The sequence below is a fragment of the Microcebus murinus genome, chromosome 11, assembly GCF_040939455.1.
Source record: "Microcebus murinus isolate Inina chromosome 11, M.murinus_Inina_mat1.0, whole genome shotgun sequence".
NCBI lineage: Eukaryota > Metazoa > Chordata > Mammalia > Primates > Cheirogaleidae > Microcebus > Microcebus murinus.
In genome coordinates, this window is record NC_134114.1 from 26879403 (window position 1) to 26892717 (window position 13315).

Consider the following 13315-nt stretch of genomic DNA (forward strand, 5'->3'; position numbering starts at 1 on the left):
CTGAAGGAGAGTTAGTGAGTTTGGTTTTGGTTGTGTTGAGTTTAAAGTATTTCATAGACATTTAGGTGGAGATGTTCAGACAAGGAACACAATTTGGCTCCTACCTGGTTCTGTGGTCATTTGGCTACTATCTTGGCTAGTTCTTAAGATTTGCCCCAAATTAGCTATCTCTGCCTTTCAAGAACCTTTTCAATGCTATTTCTTTGGAATTGGTATTTGAACACCACTCCCCTCCCGTACTTCTTAACTAAAAGGTCCCTGAATACTTAGCTGTCAGGTCTTTTCTGCAGTGCCCCATGCCTCCATGAGAGCTTCTTGGGCATCTTTGGAAAATTAGGCAGTGGTTACAGACCTGAGTAAGTTCCTAGCTCCAACTTATGGGAGAAGTATAAGGTCTAGAAATCAAATTGAGGGTGTTCTGGATTGTATGTCTATCTAAATCCTCCCTAAATATGGTAATTTTAATTAAAATAGAAGCATATCTTTTATTATTTTCCATTTTACTCATTGAAAATACAGAATATTTCATCTATGTTCTAGGTTAAACAGTCATCCATAGAATGCCCTGAGCACCTAACTATAGCTCATATCTTTGATTCTATGAGAAAATATATTCCTGCACTTCATTGAAATCTCAATCATGAGCTATTTATACAATGGAACAAAAATATAAATCTTCTTTTCCACTCAGCTGTTTAGTGCAGGTCTTAATACACTTGCTGGTCTTCATTCTAAAGCTTTGTATGCATATTATTGACACAGCCGTTCCCTAGTAATCATCTCTTCTTTTGCTTATCTTAATGTGTTTCATCCAGCAATAATCAAAACATAACTGGCCAATCTAATTTGTTCTTTGTAAGGGTTGAGATGACTAAATCTCTCATTTTAACAACTAAAGTGCCTTACCATATAAACACAACCAATCTCCTAGAATTCACCTGGAATAATAAAGCAAGTTCATATTTTTCAGAAATATGGTAGAACTGTGCCTCATATATCCAAAACCACCCCAAAATGTGTAGGCAGTTCGGGATTAACTGTGCTGTTCTTTTGCTGATCTCAACTGGGCTTTTGTATGAGTTTGGTCAGTTGGTTGGTTGGTGAGGATGGTTGACTTATGATAGCTTCATCAGGTCCAACTGGGAAGACTGGTGCTCTCTATATAAGGCCTTTCATTTTCTAGTAGGCCAGGTCACATATGTGATGGTGATGGCAGGGAGAATTAAGAAACTCAGACCCCAAGTGTAATTGAGGTTTTTTTGTTTGTTTGTTTGTTTTGTTTTGTTTTTTGCTGATGTTCCATTGGTCAATTCGAGTTAGTGGTCACTCCATACCCCCTATTTAATGAGTAGAAAATAGATTCTACTTTTTAATGAGGATATCCATAGGGTAATGTTGCAAGGCTGTGGATGAATAAAAGGAAAGAACTTGTGGACCCATTTTAACATACTGCCTTACCTCCAATATTGGATCTCAAAAGAAAACAAATTGTTAACATTAAAGCTTTCAGAATTTTATAACTAGCTGAGACAAAGTTGCTCATGATTTAATTTTTCTCTAATAATATCTTACTAACAGAAAAAAGTTCATATATATTTTTAGTTGAACTTTTATTCAATCTACATTTTTAAACAATTCCCCAGTTCAGGTTTCAGCATTTATCGCAGAGTGTTATTGTGATTTGTGTCTCGGTTCTATTAAATATTATGTCTTTTACACTGCTTATTGGTCCCCTTCTGTCTCTTAAAACAGCCAAGAATACATCTGGATTATGACCACTCAGATTTTCTAAAATAAGCCACAGGTCTTTCCCCCTTAGCTTTTTGTCACTTCCCATTCTGTCAATTTTTGGCTTTTCCTCACACTGGTATTGAGATGTCCCCACTGGGAGGTAATCAGGTCTGCCATCTTCAGCTGACAATGGCCGCATTTGTTTTACAACTAGTAGTGTGACTGAATGCATATAATGCAATTCCAAACTTCTGAAAATGTGCTTATAGGTTAGAATTATATCGCTTGTTTATGAAAATTTGAAAAAAAAAATCACCTAACTTGTTTTTAACCAGATTTTAAAGGAAGTAATAATTCATTTAAAGTAATTTCAGTTGCAAGACTTTAATGGTTCTAGATACTCAAATAATACAACCTTTGTTGGAAGTTCTTGTTTTTAAACTTAATTTTTGCCATGTTCAAATTTAAATCAAATGGAAAAAGTAATTTAGGTGAGTATTATGTCTTTTATGCATTATTAATATATAGGCTTCTTAGTCCAGTGGGAAATGTGGACATTGCTGTGACAAATCATTGGCCTTTTCCCTGGTGTTTTCAGGAGGCATATCGGGAGGAGCAGCTCATTCACCGGCTGATGCGGCAGTCCCAGCAGGAGCGCAGGATCGCTGTGCAGCTCATGCACGTGCGGCATGAAAAGGAAGTTTTATGGCAAAACAGAATTTTCAAAGAAAAACAATATGAGGAAAGACGACTTAGAGAATTCCAGGATGCTCTTGATCGAGAAGCGGTAAACAATATGTCCCTTAAAAATCTTTCTAAGGTTACTTTTGATCCTTTCTACCAAGTCATGGTAAACAAACTGTGTTTTGTTGCCAGTCACCTAATGAGAGTTAATTTTTTATGTGATCTGCCTATTATCTGCTCATTTTTATTTTTGTATAACTGCATCAAAAGAACATATAGTCACTACATACTATACCTTCATCTTCAGTCTTGATTCCACAAGTTAATAAGTATTTGATGCCCACCACCAATCCTATGTCCATGTCTCTCTGGGCATTTTAATTGTCTAAAGTTCCTTCTCCAATAGATTCCTCAGGAAGGACTCATGGAAACAATATTCCCTGAGTTCTTATATATCAATAATAGTGTATGCCTTTTATACTTAATTTTCAGTTTTGCTATGTATAAAATGCTTGATTCACATTTTCTTTCCTTGAATATCTTAAATATGTCACTCTATTTTTTTGAAGTATGAAATGTTTCTGTCAAAAAGAATGATGATCATCTAATTTTCATTTCCTTGAGTCATTACTTTTTTACCCTAGATACCCAAAGGACTTTCTTTTTCTTTAAAGTCCACTAAATTTATTAGAGTAAGCATTGGTGTTGGTTATTCTAGCTGAATATTCTCAGGCAGGGAGAGAACTTTTAAGCTGCTTCCTTTCAATAATACACCATTAGACTTTAATAAACAATTCCTTACCTTCTGATAAAAGATTTCCCAGGTCCCTATTATGCTATTCCTCTCTCAGAACTAGAATAAGTCATTTACGTAGGGTACTCTGGTGCATTGTAGTTGAGAATGATATATTGAAACCAAGATCTGGCTGCTAGGTATGCTCTGCTAGTATGGTGTCATTGCATCTAGGCCCTTTTATAACTCTGATAATCAAAATATGCAATCTCTTAATTATTTAATACATTATGTTTGTCCTGAACTGATATATATATATTTTTTTTTCTAGTAACCAAAATAGATTTATTTTATTCATAGATTATATGAATTACTTCTTGTCTATTTCCTATCAGGGATGTTTCAGATTTATTTATTACACTAGTCTACATTTGATTAAAGAGATACATAACTCATGTGAGTGGCATTTTAGATAGGCTGTCTTTACTGTCATAAAATAGTCATAAAGACAAGACTGGGCTGAAGAGAAAACCATACAGAAAACTGGAAGGCAGTGCTTTATTTATCAGCTTTATAGTTCCTACTGTGATATCTGATGAAAATACAATATATAATAGTTTTTTCCAAAATTGTACAATTTATTTCCAAAATACCATTTGGAAAGTACCATAATCTCCAGAGTCAGGAAAACAGTACTTTAGTCTTTTCAGAGCAGACGTAGCCTAAATGGTGGGAAGCAGGAGCCACACCCCTGAATATGAGCTGAGTGAATGCTGATCTCAAGGGTCTTTTTTGGCCTCAAGAGCAGAATCATCTGGATGATTATTTTGTCCCTCTTCTCTAGCAATAGACTTTAATGGACTGAGTTGCATTTACTTTAGAATTAATATGTGTAGCTATTAATATCTTTCTGAGTGCCTATTGAAAGCCTAATTGATTAAGTGCAGAATAGCAAAGCTTTTTTAGCTGGACTGGTCTCGTGGTGCTGAGCAGGATCATCTGTCCTTTCTTTACCTGGGCTTGAACTGACTTCAGAAGATTGGGACACTCAGGCCCACTCAAGCCTCAGTGATTTATGTTGTGAGGTTCTGAAGCACCTGATAAAATGATGTTCCTTCCTCTCACATGATTACCTTTTCCTACTCTGCTTCCTTTGCACCTCTCTCAGAGATGGCTAGATTTGACAGTTTTCATTTACATGTTGAATTTATCAACTCCTCCACCAAAGGTTGTTGGTGTATCATCATATTTATATTATTTATTTTAATAGTATTGATTTTCTATTCCATGGTCATTTTCTACTGAATACTACTGTGGAAAACACTCCCCTGGTTTTCTTCCTACTCCTTTAGCTTCTCCTTCTCAGCCTTCTTTGCAGGCTCATTCTCCTCTGATATCAGACAAATATTGTCAGAGTTCCTCAAAGCTTAGTCCTAGGCTTGCTTTTTTGCTCTTCCATGTTATTTCCTCAGACAATCATATCACAACCATGGCTTAATTACTGCAGTAGACAGATGATTCATGCACTTGTGCCTGTGCCCTCTGGGGTTCAGGTCCACAGGCTTAACTGCGTCTTTGACATCTCCAGTCATGTATCTCAGAGGCACTTCTGATTCAACATGTTCAAAGCCAAATGTATGACCCTTTTCACTAAACTGGTCTTTTTCAAGGTTTTATATCTCAACAAACAGTATCATTATTTTTCCAACTGTACAAGTCCAAAAACTCAGAACCCACTTGAAATTTGTTTTATCCCCTGTCCCCCATGTCCTAAGTCTTATCAACTTCATTCACTAAATTTCTCTTCAGTTTGTTCATTTTTCTCCATGTCTATACTAACGCCTCTGGTTTCTACTGCAGTACTACAACTGCAGTGATCTCCTTCATGCATTTTTAGTGGATACGATTTGGCAACTACAAAACTGGAGGGTGTAAGAACATAGCATTATTTATATTCTTTAGATCAACCTCAGTTAGACTCTGTCAATTCACCTTTGCCCACAGAGATGCATGATGCCCGACTTTACAATGACCAAGCCATCTGGGAAACATTGCAGGCATCAGGCACAAGCCCACTGCCATTGAGACCCCAGCTCCCATAGCCCACCTGCACCCACAGCTGCACAGGAAACTTAGGAGGCTGGCCAGCCCTTGTTTGCCCCCCCCCACATGATCCCCTCTGAGGCTTGGTTGCTCCCCAGGAGCTGCCAGCGCATGGGGTGCATATCTCTTCCTCTTTCTCTTTGCTTTCAAAACCTTCCCTTCTCTCCTTGCTTAAAACCCTCAGATTATATAGCCTTTGAATTTAGTCTTTTACTAAAGTCAGGAGAATCCTATCATAGTTTCCACTTTTTGTCCTGCAGAAATTCCCTAAAGCAGAAGTTAAAAAGATATCTCTACCTGCTTGAAATGAACAAAGGAAGAAAACTAGGAATAGCATAAAATTGCCTACCCTACTCTCTATCATCTGTTCCAATTCCAATCCATTCTCCATTTTACAACCAGAGGAATCTTTTTGGCTCTCAGATTTGAACCCTGCCCTCATTACTTCAAATTCCATCATAGGATCCCATCAACCAGATCCCTGCTCAGACCTGCTCCCCTTTATCCCCTGACCTCTGGCCCTGTTGGTCTGTTCTCAGATCACTGAGCAAGTTGTTTCTTCTACCTTTCCCCCTTTTACCATGTGCCTTCCGCACTTAATACTCATCTTTCAGGGCTCTGTGCACATGCTGCTTCTTGTGTAGGTCAGGCCCCCCGTTATGTAACTTCATACTCCACAGTCCTTCCCTAGTGAGACTTGTCATGGTGTGTAGTTATGTAATTATTTGTGTGACTTTCTGACTGATTAACCCACTGGCATGTAAGCTAAATGAAAGCAGGGCCATGTTTGCTTTTGCTCATGACTATTTTCCCAGGGTGGGAAAGACAGAGGGAAAGGGAGGGAATGGGGGAGAGAGAAAGGCAGGAGAGAACTTTGTGTTTTTCACCTTCAGAAGATTTTTTTGTTTGTTCTTGTTTTGTTTTTAGATTAAGTCTGTTAATCTCGTCCTTTCCTGAGTTGAAATTTCTGTGCCACCTACTATTATTAATACGATTAATTACAATAATATTTAACATCTTTGAGCATTTACTTTGAGCCAAGCATTGTGCTATGCTCATTACATGCATATATAATGTAATTCTTTCAACAACCATAAATGGATACTATTTTTATCTGCATCTTGCACACAAGGAAATTGAAGATTAGAGGGTTCAAAATAACATAGCTTGTCAGTGGTACAGCAGGAAACAAAGCCAGCTCTATCAGACTCCAGAGTCCAAGCTCATAACCACTGAGATTTACCACCTCCCACAGACTTCCTTTTTCCTTTCCTTCTTTCTCTCTTTAGGGCTGCAATGCACTTTTCTGTGATGAGACAGGAAATTGTGGTGGGCTTAGCAGAGGGTTGATAGTAGAAGTTAAAAGAAGAAGAAGACTATATAACTGAATGGAAGGCAAAAACAGAAACCAAAAGGGAGGTAGGAATGGAGGGAGGAAGGAAAGAAGATAGAAAAATATGGAAGGAGAGAGAGAGAAAAGGAGGCAGAAAATCAATGGCAGCAACACAGGTTGAAAGCTGTTCTATTGCTGATAGGGAAATTCTACTCTTCCCTTCAAGGTTTTGGTTCTATCACATCCTAATTATTTTCAGATGTTTCAGAGACACTCTGTAGAAACCAACCTCTTGACACATTTTAGTGCCACTCTCTCCATAAATTATCATCTAATATTCCTATTCTCTTAGATTCCCCCTTCCTCTGAACTCTTCATGATTCATGATATATGTCATAAAGCTTTGTACTTAAATTGTATTCTTTCTCTATGAAAACAGGGTGTTTAGAACACTACAACAATAACAAATTCTGCTGTCATTCCTGAATCTGTCAAATGGACAGAAGTAGCCTTAAATATTATCCAGCCCAACTCCTTTCCCAACAAAAATAACATAAACACACAAAACAGCAATAGCAAAATGATCAACCTTCTGTGGCAATCCATTGACGTGTATCTTCTTATTTCTGTATACATCAAGACAAGAAATATTTGCTCTGACAAGATGGTTTGTTTAATTTTTGGGGTGTGCTAAGAATTATTAATAACCCCATTGAGAAATGCAGGCATAAGGAGGCCAAATGACTTGCCCAAGATCTCACAATTAGAACTTGAATTTTTTGCACAAGCTGGGGCTTGAATTCAGCCAATGCTCTTCCAAAACCCAAGTTTACTTACATTCTTATAGTCACTGGGTTAAGTTACAGGAATGAAGTTTTCTTTCTGGTGCAGGTTAGCACATGATTGAATTTCTCAAGAAACTGGCATAGCTATTTGAAAAGCAACCTTTAGTCATTTGAATCCCACTAATTGAGTATTGTGTTATTCTCAACTTGGCTGGGCTGAGTTTGACTTTTGTACTTTATGTGAAGAAAGGGTTCCCTAAACAAAATAATAATACATCAAGTGGAGGGTAATGACAAACTCTTTAAGTATTTCATTATGTTTTATAGAAATACATGTTTCTATGAATGAATGTTATGAATTTATTAAGGCTATAACTGCAGAGGGTTTTGTAGTTGTTGTCTTAACACAGTTAACATTTGCTGGCAAATCTGACATATTCTCAAACCAGTATAATCAGGGAATTTCCAAAATATTTTTTAAGTATAAATCAATTTTGTAGAACTTTCCCACTGAAAGGCAAAGGGCAGTGGCCACAGCAAATGTGTACAAGTTGAGACTACTAAGGTGGGAGTGAGAGGTCAGCTATGCTTAGGATCTGGCAAAGACTTGACTGTTTCTCTATGAGCCCTGACTATTTGCAACTAGTGAGGTTTTTAAAGGCTTACTATCCAATTTATCATTAATCTACATTGGGCTTTCCCTGATTAGACCAGTTTTCACTGTACTATGTTTTGTTGATGAGGTAAGCTAAGGGTAGAATATTTCCAGTATTGTCCCAATATTGTCTTTGCCATCATACTCAGTACTTAGTGTATTAAAGCAAAAATTTTTATTCATGATTCATTTTTCTGGTTGTTTCAAGGTGGGCAGGTTTATATAAACCTACCCCCAAAGTCTGAGGAAACTGAGAGGCCAAAGAAAGAGGCTGACAAATCCAGTTTCTCAGAGAGAAACATTTAATAGGGACTTACACACAGAAGCCATGTGTCTGGCAGTGATGAGGTAAGACAAGGTGGTAGATCCTTGTGCCTCCCAGATCCAGGGAAGAAGAACGGCTAGGACAATTGAAGTCTGAAGTCATCTCCCTAAGGGAGAGGCAAAAATGCTATGTGAATCAGCCTAAGGGTAGGATTTATGGGCAGGGTTGTTCTAATCTAAGGGAAGGATTTACAGTAAAGTAGGAATCTTAGAAGCATTCCCAGAATCGGGGTGAATCAGAAGTCAGCATGGCAGATGAGCATCCAAGATGGAGTTGCTTTTGCCTCCACATTGGTGTGAAAGGAGGTTTTATTCTATTTAAATGTTTTTTTTAACTATTGAAATGATGACATTATTTTCATTTGAATCACTGCACAATTATAGTGACTTAAAAATATGTTGTTGCCTTCTTAGGCTTTGGCAAAACAAGCTAGGATTGATTTTCAAGAACAAATTCACAGAGAGAAGAAAGTTCATGAACAGATTGCTGTGGAAAGAGCTCAAGCTCTTTATAAAAAGCATTATTCAATGTGTGCAGAGATTTTGGATCAAATACTTGATTTGTCCACTAAAGTGGCAGACTATCGAATGTTGACAAATAAGTAAGTATTGTTTTTATATTATTAATACAGTAGAAACACCAAAGAGAGTGACAAAGGATAATATTGTAAAGCAGATACTAGGTTGATAAGTAAAGAGAGACAAAAATATTTCATGAAAAGAAGACTAAGAAGGGGTTTCCAAGAGACCTTGATTTACCCGTTGATTAAGGTTATTTAAGGTGTATTTATGTCTTGTTACATTTAAAAATTGTGTCTAAATACTCTATAATCTGCAAATACAACTATGATAATTTATGTGAAACACTTGGAACTTTATATAAGTCTGGAATTATTCAAAGATTATTTTATTACTTATTAAATCTACATCTTTTCATTATACCTTGTTTCTAAAAGGAATATTTATAGGGAAATATTTAAAAATACCAAAAAAGAAAATGCCAAAATAATAACAAAGGAAAATCCAAATTAAAGTAGGGAGTTAAGAACAAAGGATAAATTGAAAGACACTTATATAGGCAGCAGATTTGTCAGTAACTGCAACTGAACTGCAAATTTGATCTGAGCTTCCTAGTGGCCAAACTAAAAAAAAGAAATAATCTGTTACATGATTTTCATTTTATGTTCTAGTTCTCAACAGAATACAAAATTTTCTTGACACTCAGTTAAGAGTGAGTGTCTAATGTGTTAGACACTTAACACTCAGTTAAGAGTGAGTGTCTAAAACTATGTGTCACATAGTTTTCTAATGTGATCTCACCTAATGTACACTGAGTAGTCCAATGGACCTAGAGGAGAATGTCTTCCAGCAAGGTCTTTTCAGCAAATGTAGCATCTGAATTCAAAGACTTATTTCTTGTGTTGTCCTTTGCTGAAAGCTAAAGGGTTGACACATTACAGTGTATCTCAGGAAAAGTACTTCCACAAATAAGAGGATAAGGCAATCCAGTTAAATTTGTATACCTCTCCCGTTACTCAGATTGAGATCTTCTTAAGAACTCACAATGAATGGAATGAAAGCCAGAGTCAGAAAAAAAAAAATAGAGAAAGTATCCCATTACCCCTATATATGATAAGGGCTTTCTCTATAGCTCTATCCCCTACAGCCATATGTCTGGCCCATTGTCATATAAAAATCTACCAAATGAAATAACATAATGATGAGGACTTTTGAAGATAAAACTATTAAGGTACAAGATTGAGAAAAAAGAAATAAATAGCACTAAGAAGTAAAAGGAATTAAAGAGGAATGTGTAAAAATACTTTTCAGATTAATATTAATTCAAAAGTTCAGAAATTATAAGAACAAAATCATAAGGAAACTAAACTAACATTGAGATGACACAGATGTTGGAATTGTCTGATAAAGATTTTAAGGCAGTATGACAAAAATGTTCCAAAGAACAATTACAGACATGCTTGAAACAAATGAAGAAAACCTTATCAAAAATTTAGTCACAGCAGAGAAATATAATATAAATGAGAATCAAGTGGAAATCTTAGTACTGTAAGATATTATAACCAAAATCAAAAGTTCAGTGGTTGAGCTTAATAGCAGAATGAAGGGAACAGAGGAAAGAGTCAGTGAACTAGAAAATAAAGCAATAGAAATTATCTGTCTGGACAACATAGAGAAAATCGAATGAAAAAAGTTAACAGAGCCTCAGGGACCAGTCATTCATGCCATTGGAGTCCTGAACGTAGAGGAGAAACAGGGTGGGGCTGAAAAAGTACTCAAAAAATAATGACTGAAAATTTCTCAAATTTGCCAAGCAACATAAATCTATAAATTCAAAAATCTCAGCAAATTCTGAATAACCCCAAAGAAATTCATCTAAAGATAAATTATAATAAAATTTCTGAAAACTAATAAAAAAAACAACATTTTGAAAGTACCCAGTGAACCTATACGGAAAAAGTATTTTGGATGACAGAGGATTTCTCACCAGAAACCATGGAGAACAGAAGGAAGTGGCATAATATTTTTCGAGTACTGAAAGAAATAAACTCTCAACACAGAATCCTATACAAGGTGAAAATGTCCTGCAGGACTGAAGGACAAATCTGATGTTGTTAGAAAATGATAACTAAGAAAATTTGTTGCCAACATACCTACCCTAAAAAGAATGACTAAAGGGAAGTTCTCTAATCAGAAAGAAAATGATTTTAAGAAAAGGAACCTCAGAGGAGGGTTGTGGAACAAGATGACTGATTAGAAACCTCCAGAGATCATCCTTCTGCATGAACACCAAATTCAACAACTATGTTTGCAAACAAGCACCTTCAAAGAAAGGAACCTTGGAATATCAGAAAAGAAGAAAGAACATGATAAGCAAAAATATGAGCAAGTACAATAGGATTTCTTTCTTCTCTTGTGAAGACAATTTGGCAGTTGAAGCAAAAATTATAACACTTTCTATATAATTCTAAATGTGTACAGAGGAAATATATAAGAATTATAAATGGGCAAAGGTAAAGGGACCTAAAGGGTGGTAAAATTTCTGTACTTGAACTGGTAAAATGATGACATCAATAGATGTGATAAATTATGTATATATAATATAAAGCCTAGCACAACTAAACAACTTGTACAAAGAGATACACTCAAAAACACTATAGATAATTCCAAGAGGAAGTTTAAAAAATAGTTATTTATCCCATAGGAAGACAGGAAAAAAAACCAGAAACGAACAAACAAAAACCAGAAAGAACAGAAAACAAAAATAAAATGAAATACTTAAGTTCTAACATATCAATCATTGAAATAGTAGACTTAAAAATATGACCAAACTATATGCTGTCTATAAGAAACTCATTTCAGGTAAAATGATATATGTATGTTGAAGGTAAAAGGATGGAAAAAGATTTATCAGGCAAACATTAATCAAAGGAAAGCAAATGAAATACTTAGGTATAAACCTAACAAAATATGTGCAGGACTTATATGAAAGAAACTATAAAACACTGACAAAAATAATAAAAATCAGATCTAAATAATGTACAAATATGCTGTGTTCATGGATTGGAAGATTCAATAAAGATGTCAGTTTTTTCTAAGTTAATATAGAAGTTTAATCAATTCCTGTCAAAAGCCCAGAAAGATTTTTGGTAGATACAGACAATATTATTTTAAAATTTATGTGAAAAGGCAAAGTAACTAGCATAGCTAAAATAATTTTGAAAAGAAGTATTTATTGGAAGGAATCAGAATCAGTCTAACCAATTTCATGACTTTTGATACAGCTACAGTAATCAAGACTGTGTGGTATTAGCAGAAGGACAGACACATAGATCAATAGAATAGAATGGAGAACCCAGAAGTAGATCCATACAAAAATGCTCAATTGATTATTGCAAAGGTGCAAAGGTAATTCGATGAAGGAAAGACAACCTTTTTTTTACAAATGGTGCTGGAGCAATTGGGTATCCATAGTGAAGAAATAATTTTTTTTAAAAAAGAGAATCTTTAATTGTTATACCATATATAAAAATTAGCTCCTAATGAATCATAGACTTAAATATAAAACAAAGCTTTTGAAAAAATAGGAGAAAATCTTTGGGTTCTATGACCAGGTAAAGAGTTCTTAGGCTTGACACCAAAAGCATAATCCATAAAGGAAAGTTTGACAAACTGGACTTCATTAAAATTAGAAACTTTTGCTCTGCAAAAGATAAAAGCTGATAGATTGGACTTCTCAAAATTAAAATCTTTTCCTTTGAAAAAGATGAAAAGATATCAAAGTGGAAGAAAGTATTTGCAAACTACATATCCTACAAAGGACTAAGTAATATCTAGGATAGATGAAGTATTTTTAAAACTCAACAATAAAAAAATCCAATTAGAAAATGTACAAAAGTTGTGAAAACACATTTCACTGAAGAGAATACACAGATGACAAATATGCACATGAAAAACGTTTTTACCATCAGCCATTAGACAAATTCAAATTGAAACCACAGTGATATATAGTACACACCTAATAGAATGGCTAAAAGCTTAAAACTAATGAAAACGCCAAGCATGGGTAAGGATACAGAGAAAATCACTCATTCATTGCTGGTGAGAAGGTAAAATGGTACAGCCCCTCTGGAAAACAGTGTGTCAGTTTCTCAAAAAGTTGAATATACAGCTCTCATACTACTTGACAATTATACTTCTGGGCATTTGCCCTAGAGAAATTAAGACTTACATTCACACAAAAATGTGAATATTTATAGCAGCTTTACTTATAATAGCTTAAAACTTTTAACAATCCAGATGTTCTTTAGTGGATGATGAAACATCTATACTACGGACTATTGCTAAGCAATAAAAAAGAATAAACATACCATGACCTGGATGAATGTCCAGATAATTATGCTGAATGAAAAAAAGCTAATCTCAAAAGGTTACATACTGTATGATTC

The 13315-nt window shown here is 35.2% G+C and overlaps 1 protein-coding gene across 3 annotated transcripts in view; it reads left to right on the forward strand.

Annotated features, from left to right (window-relative positions):
- Nucleotides 1–13315, forward strand: part of SPEF2 (sperm flagellar 2) — a 173285-nt gene that overhangs the window by 26089 nt on the left and 133881 nt on the right. For all 3 annotated transcript variants that reach the window (XM_012736419.3, XM_076007964.1, XM_076007966.1), the window contains 2 exons: nt 2330–2518; nt 8763–8950. In XM_012736419.3, the coding sequence (XP_012591873.2) occupies nt 2330–2518; nt 8763–8950 (377 nt within the window). The remainder of the gene's footprint in view (nt 1–2329; nt 2519–8762; nt 8951–13315) is intronic.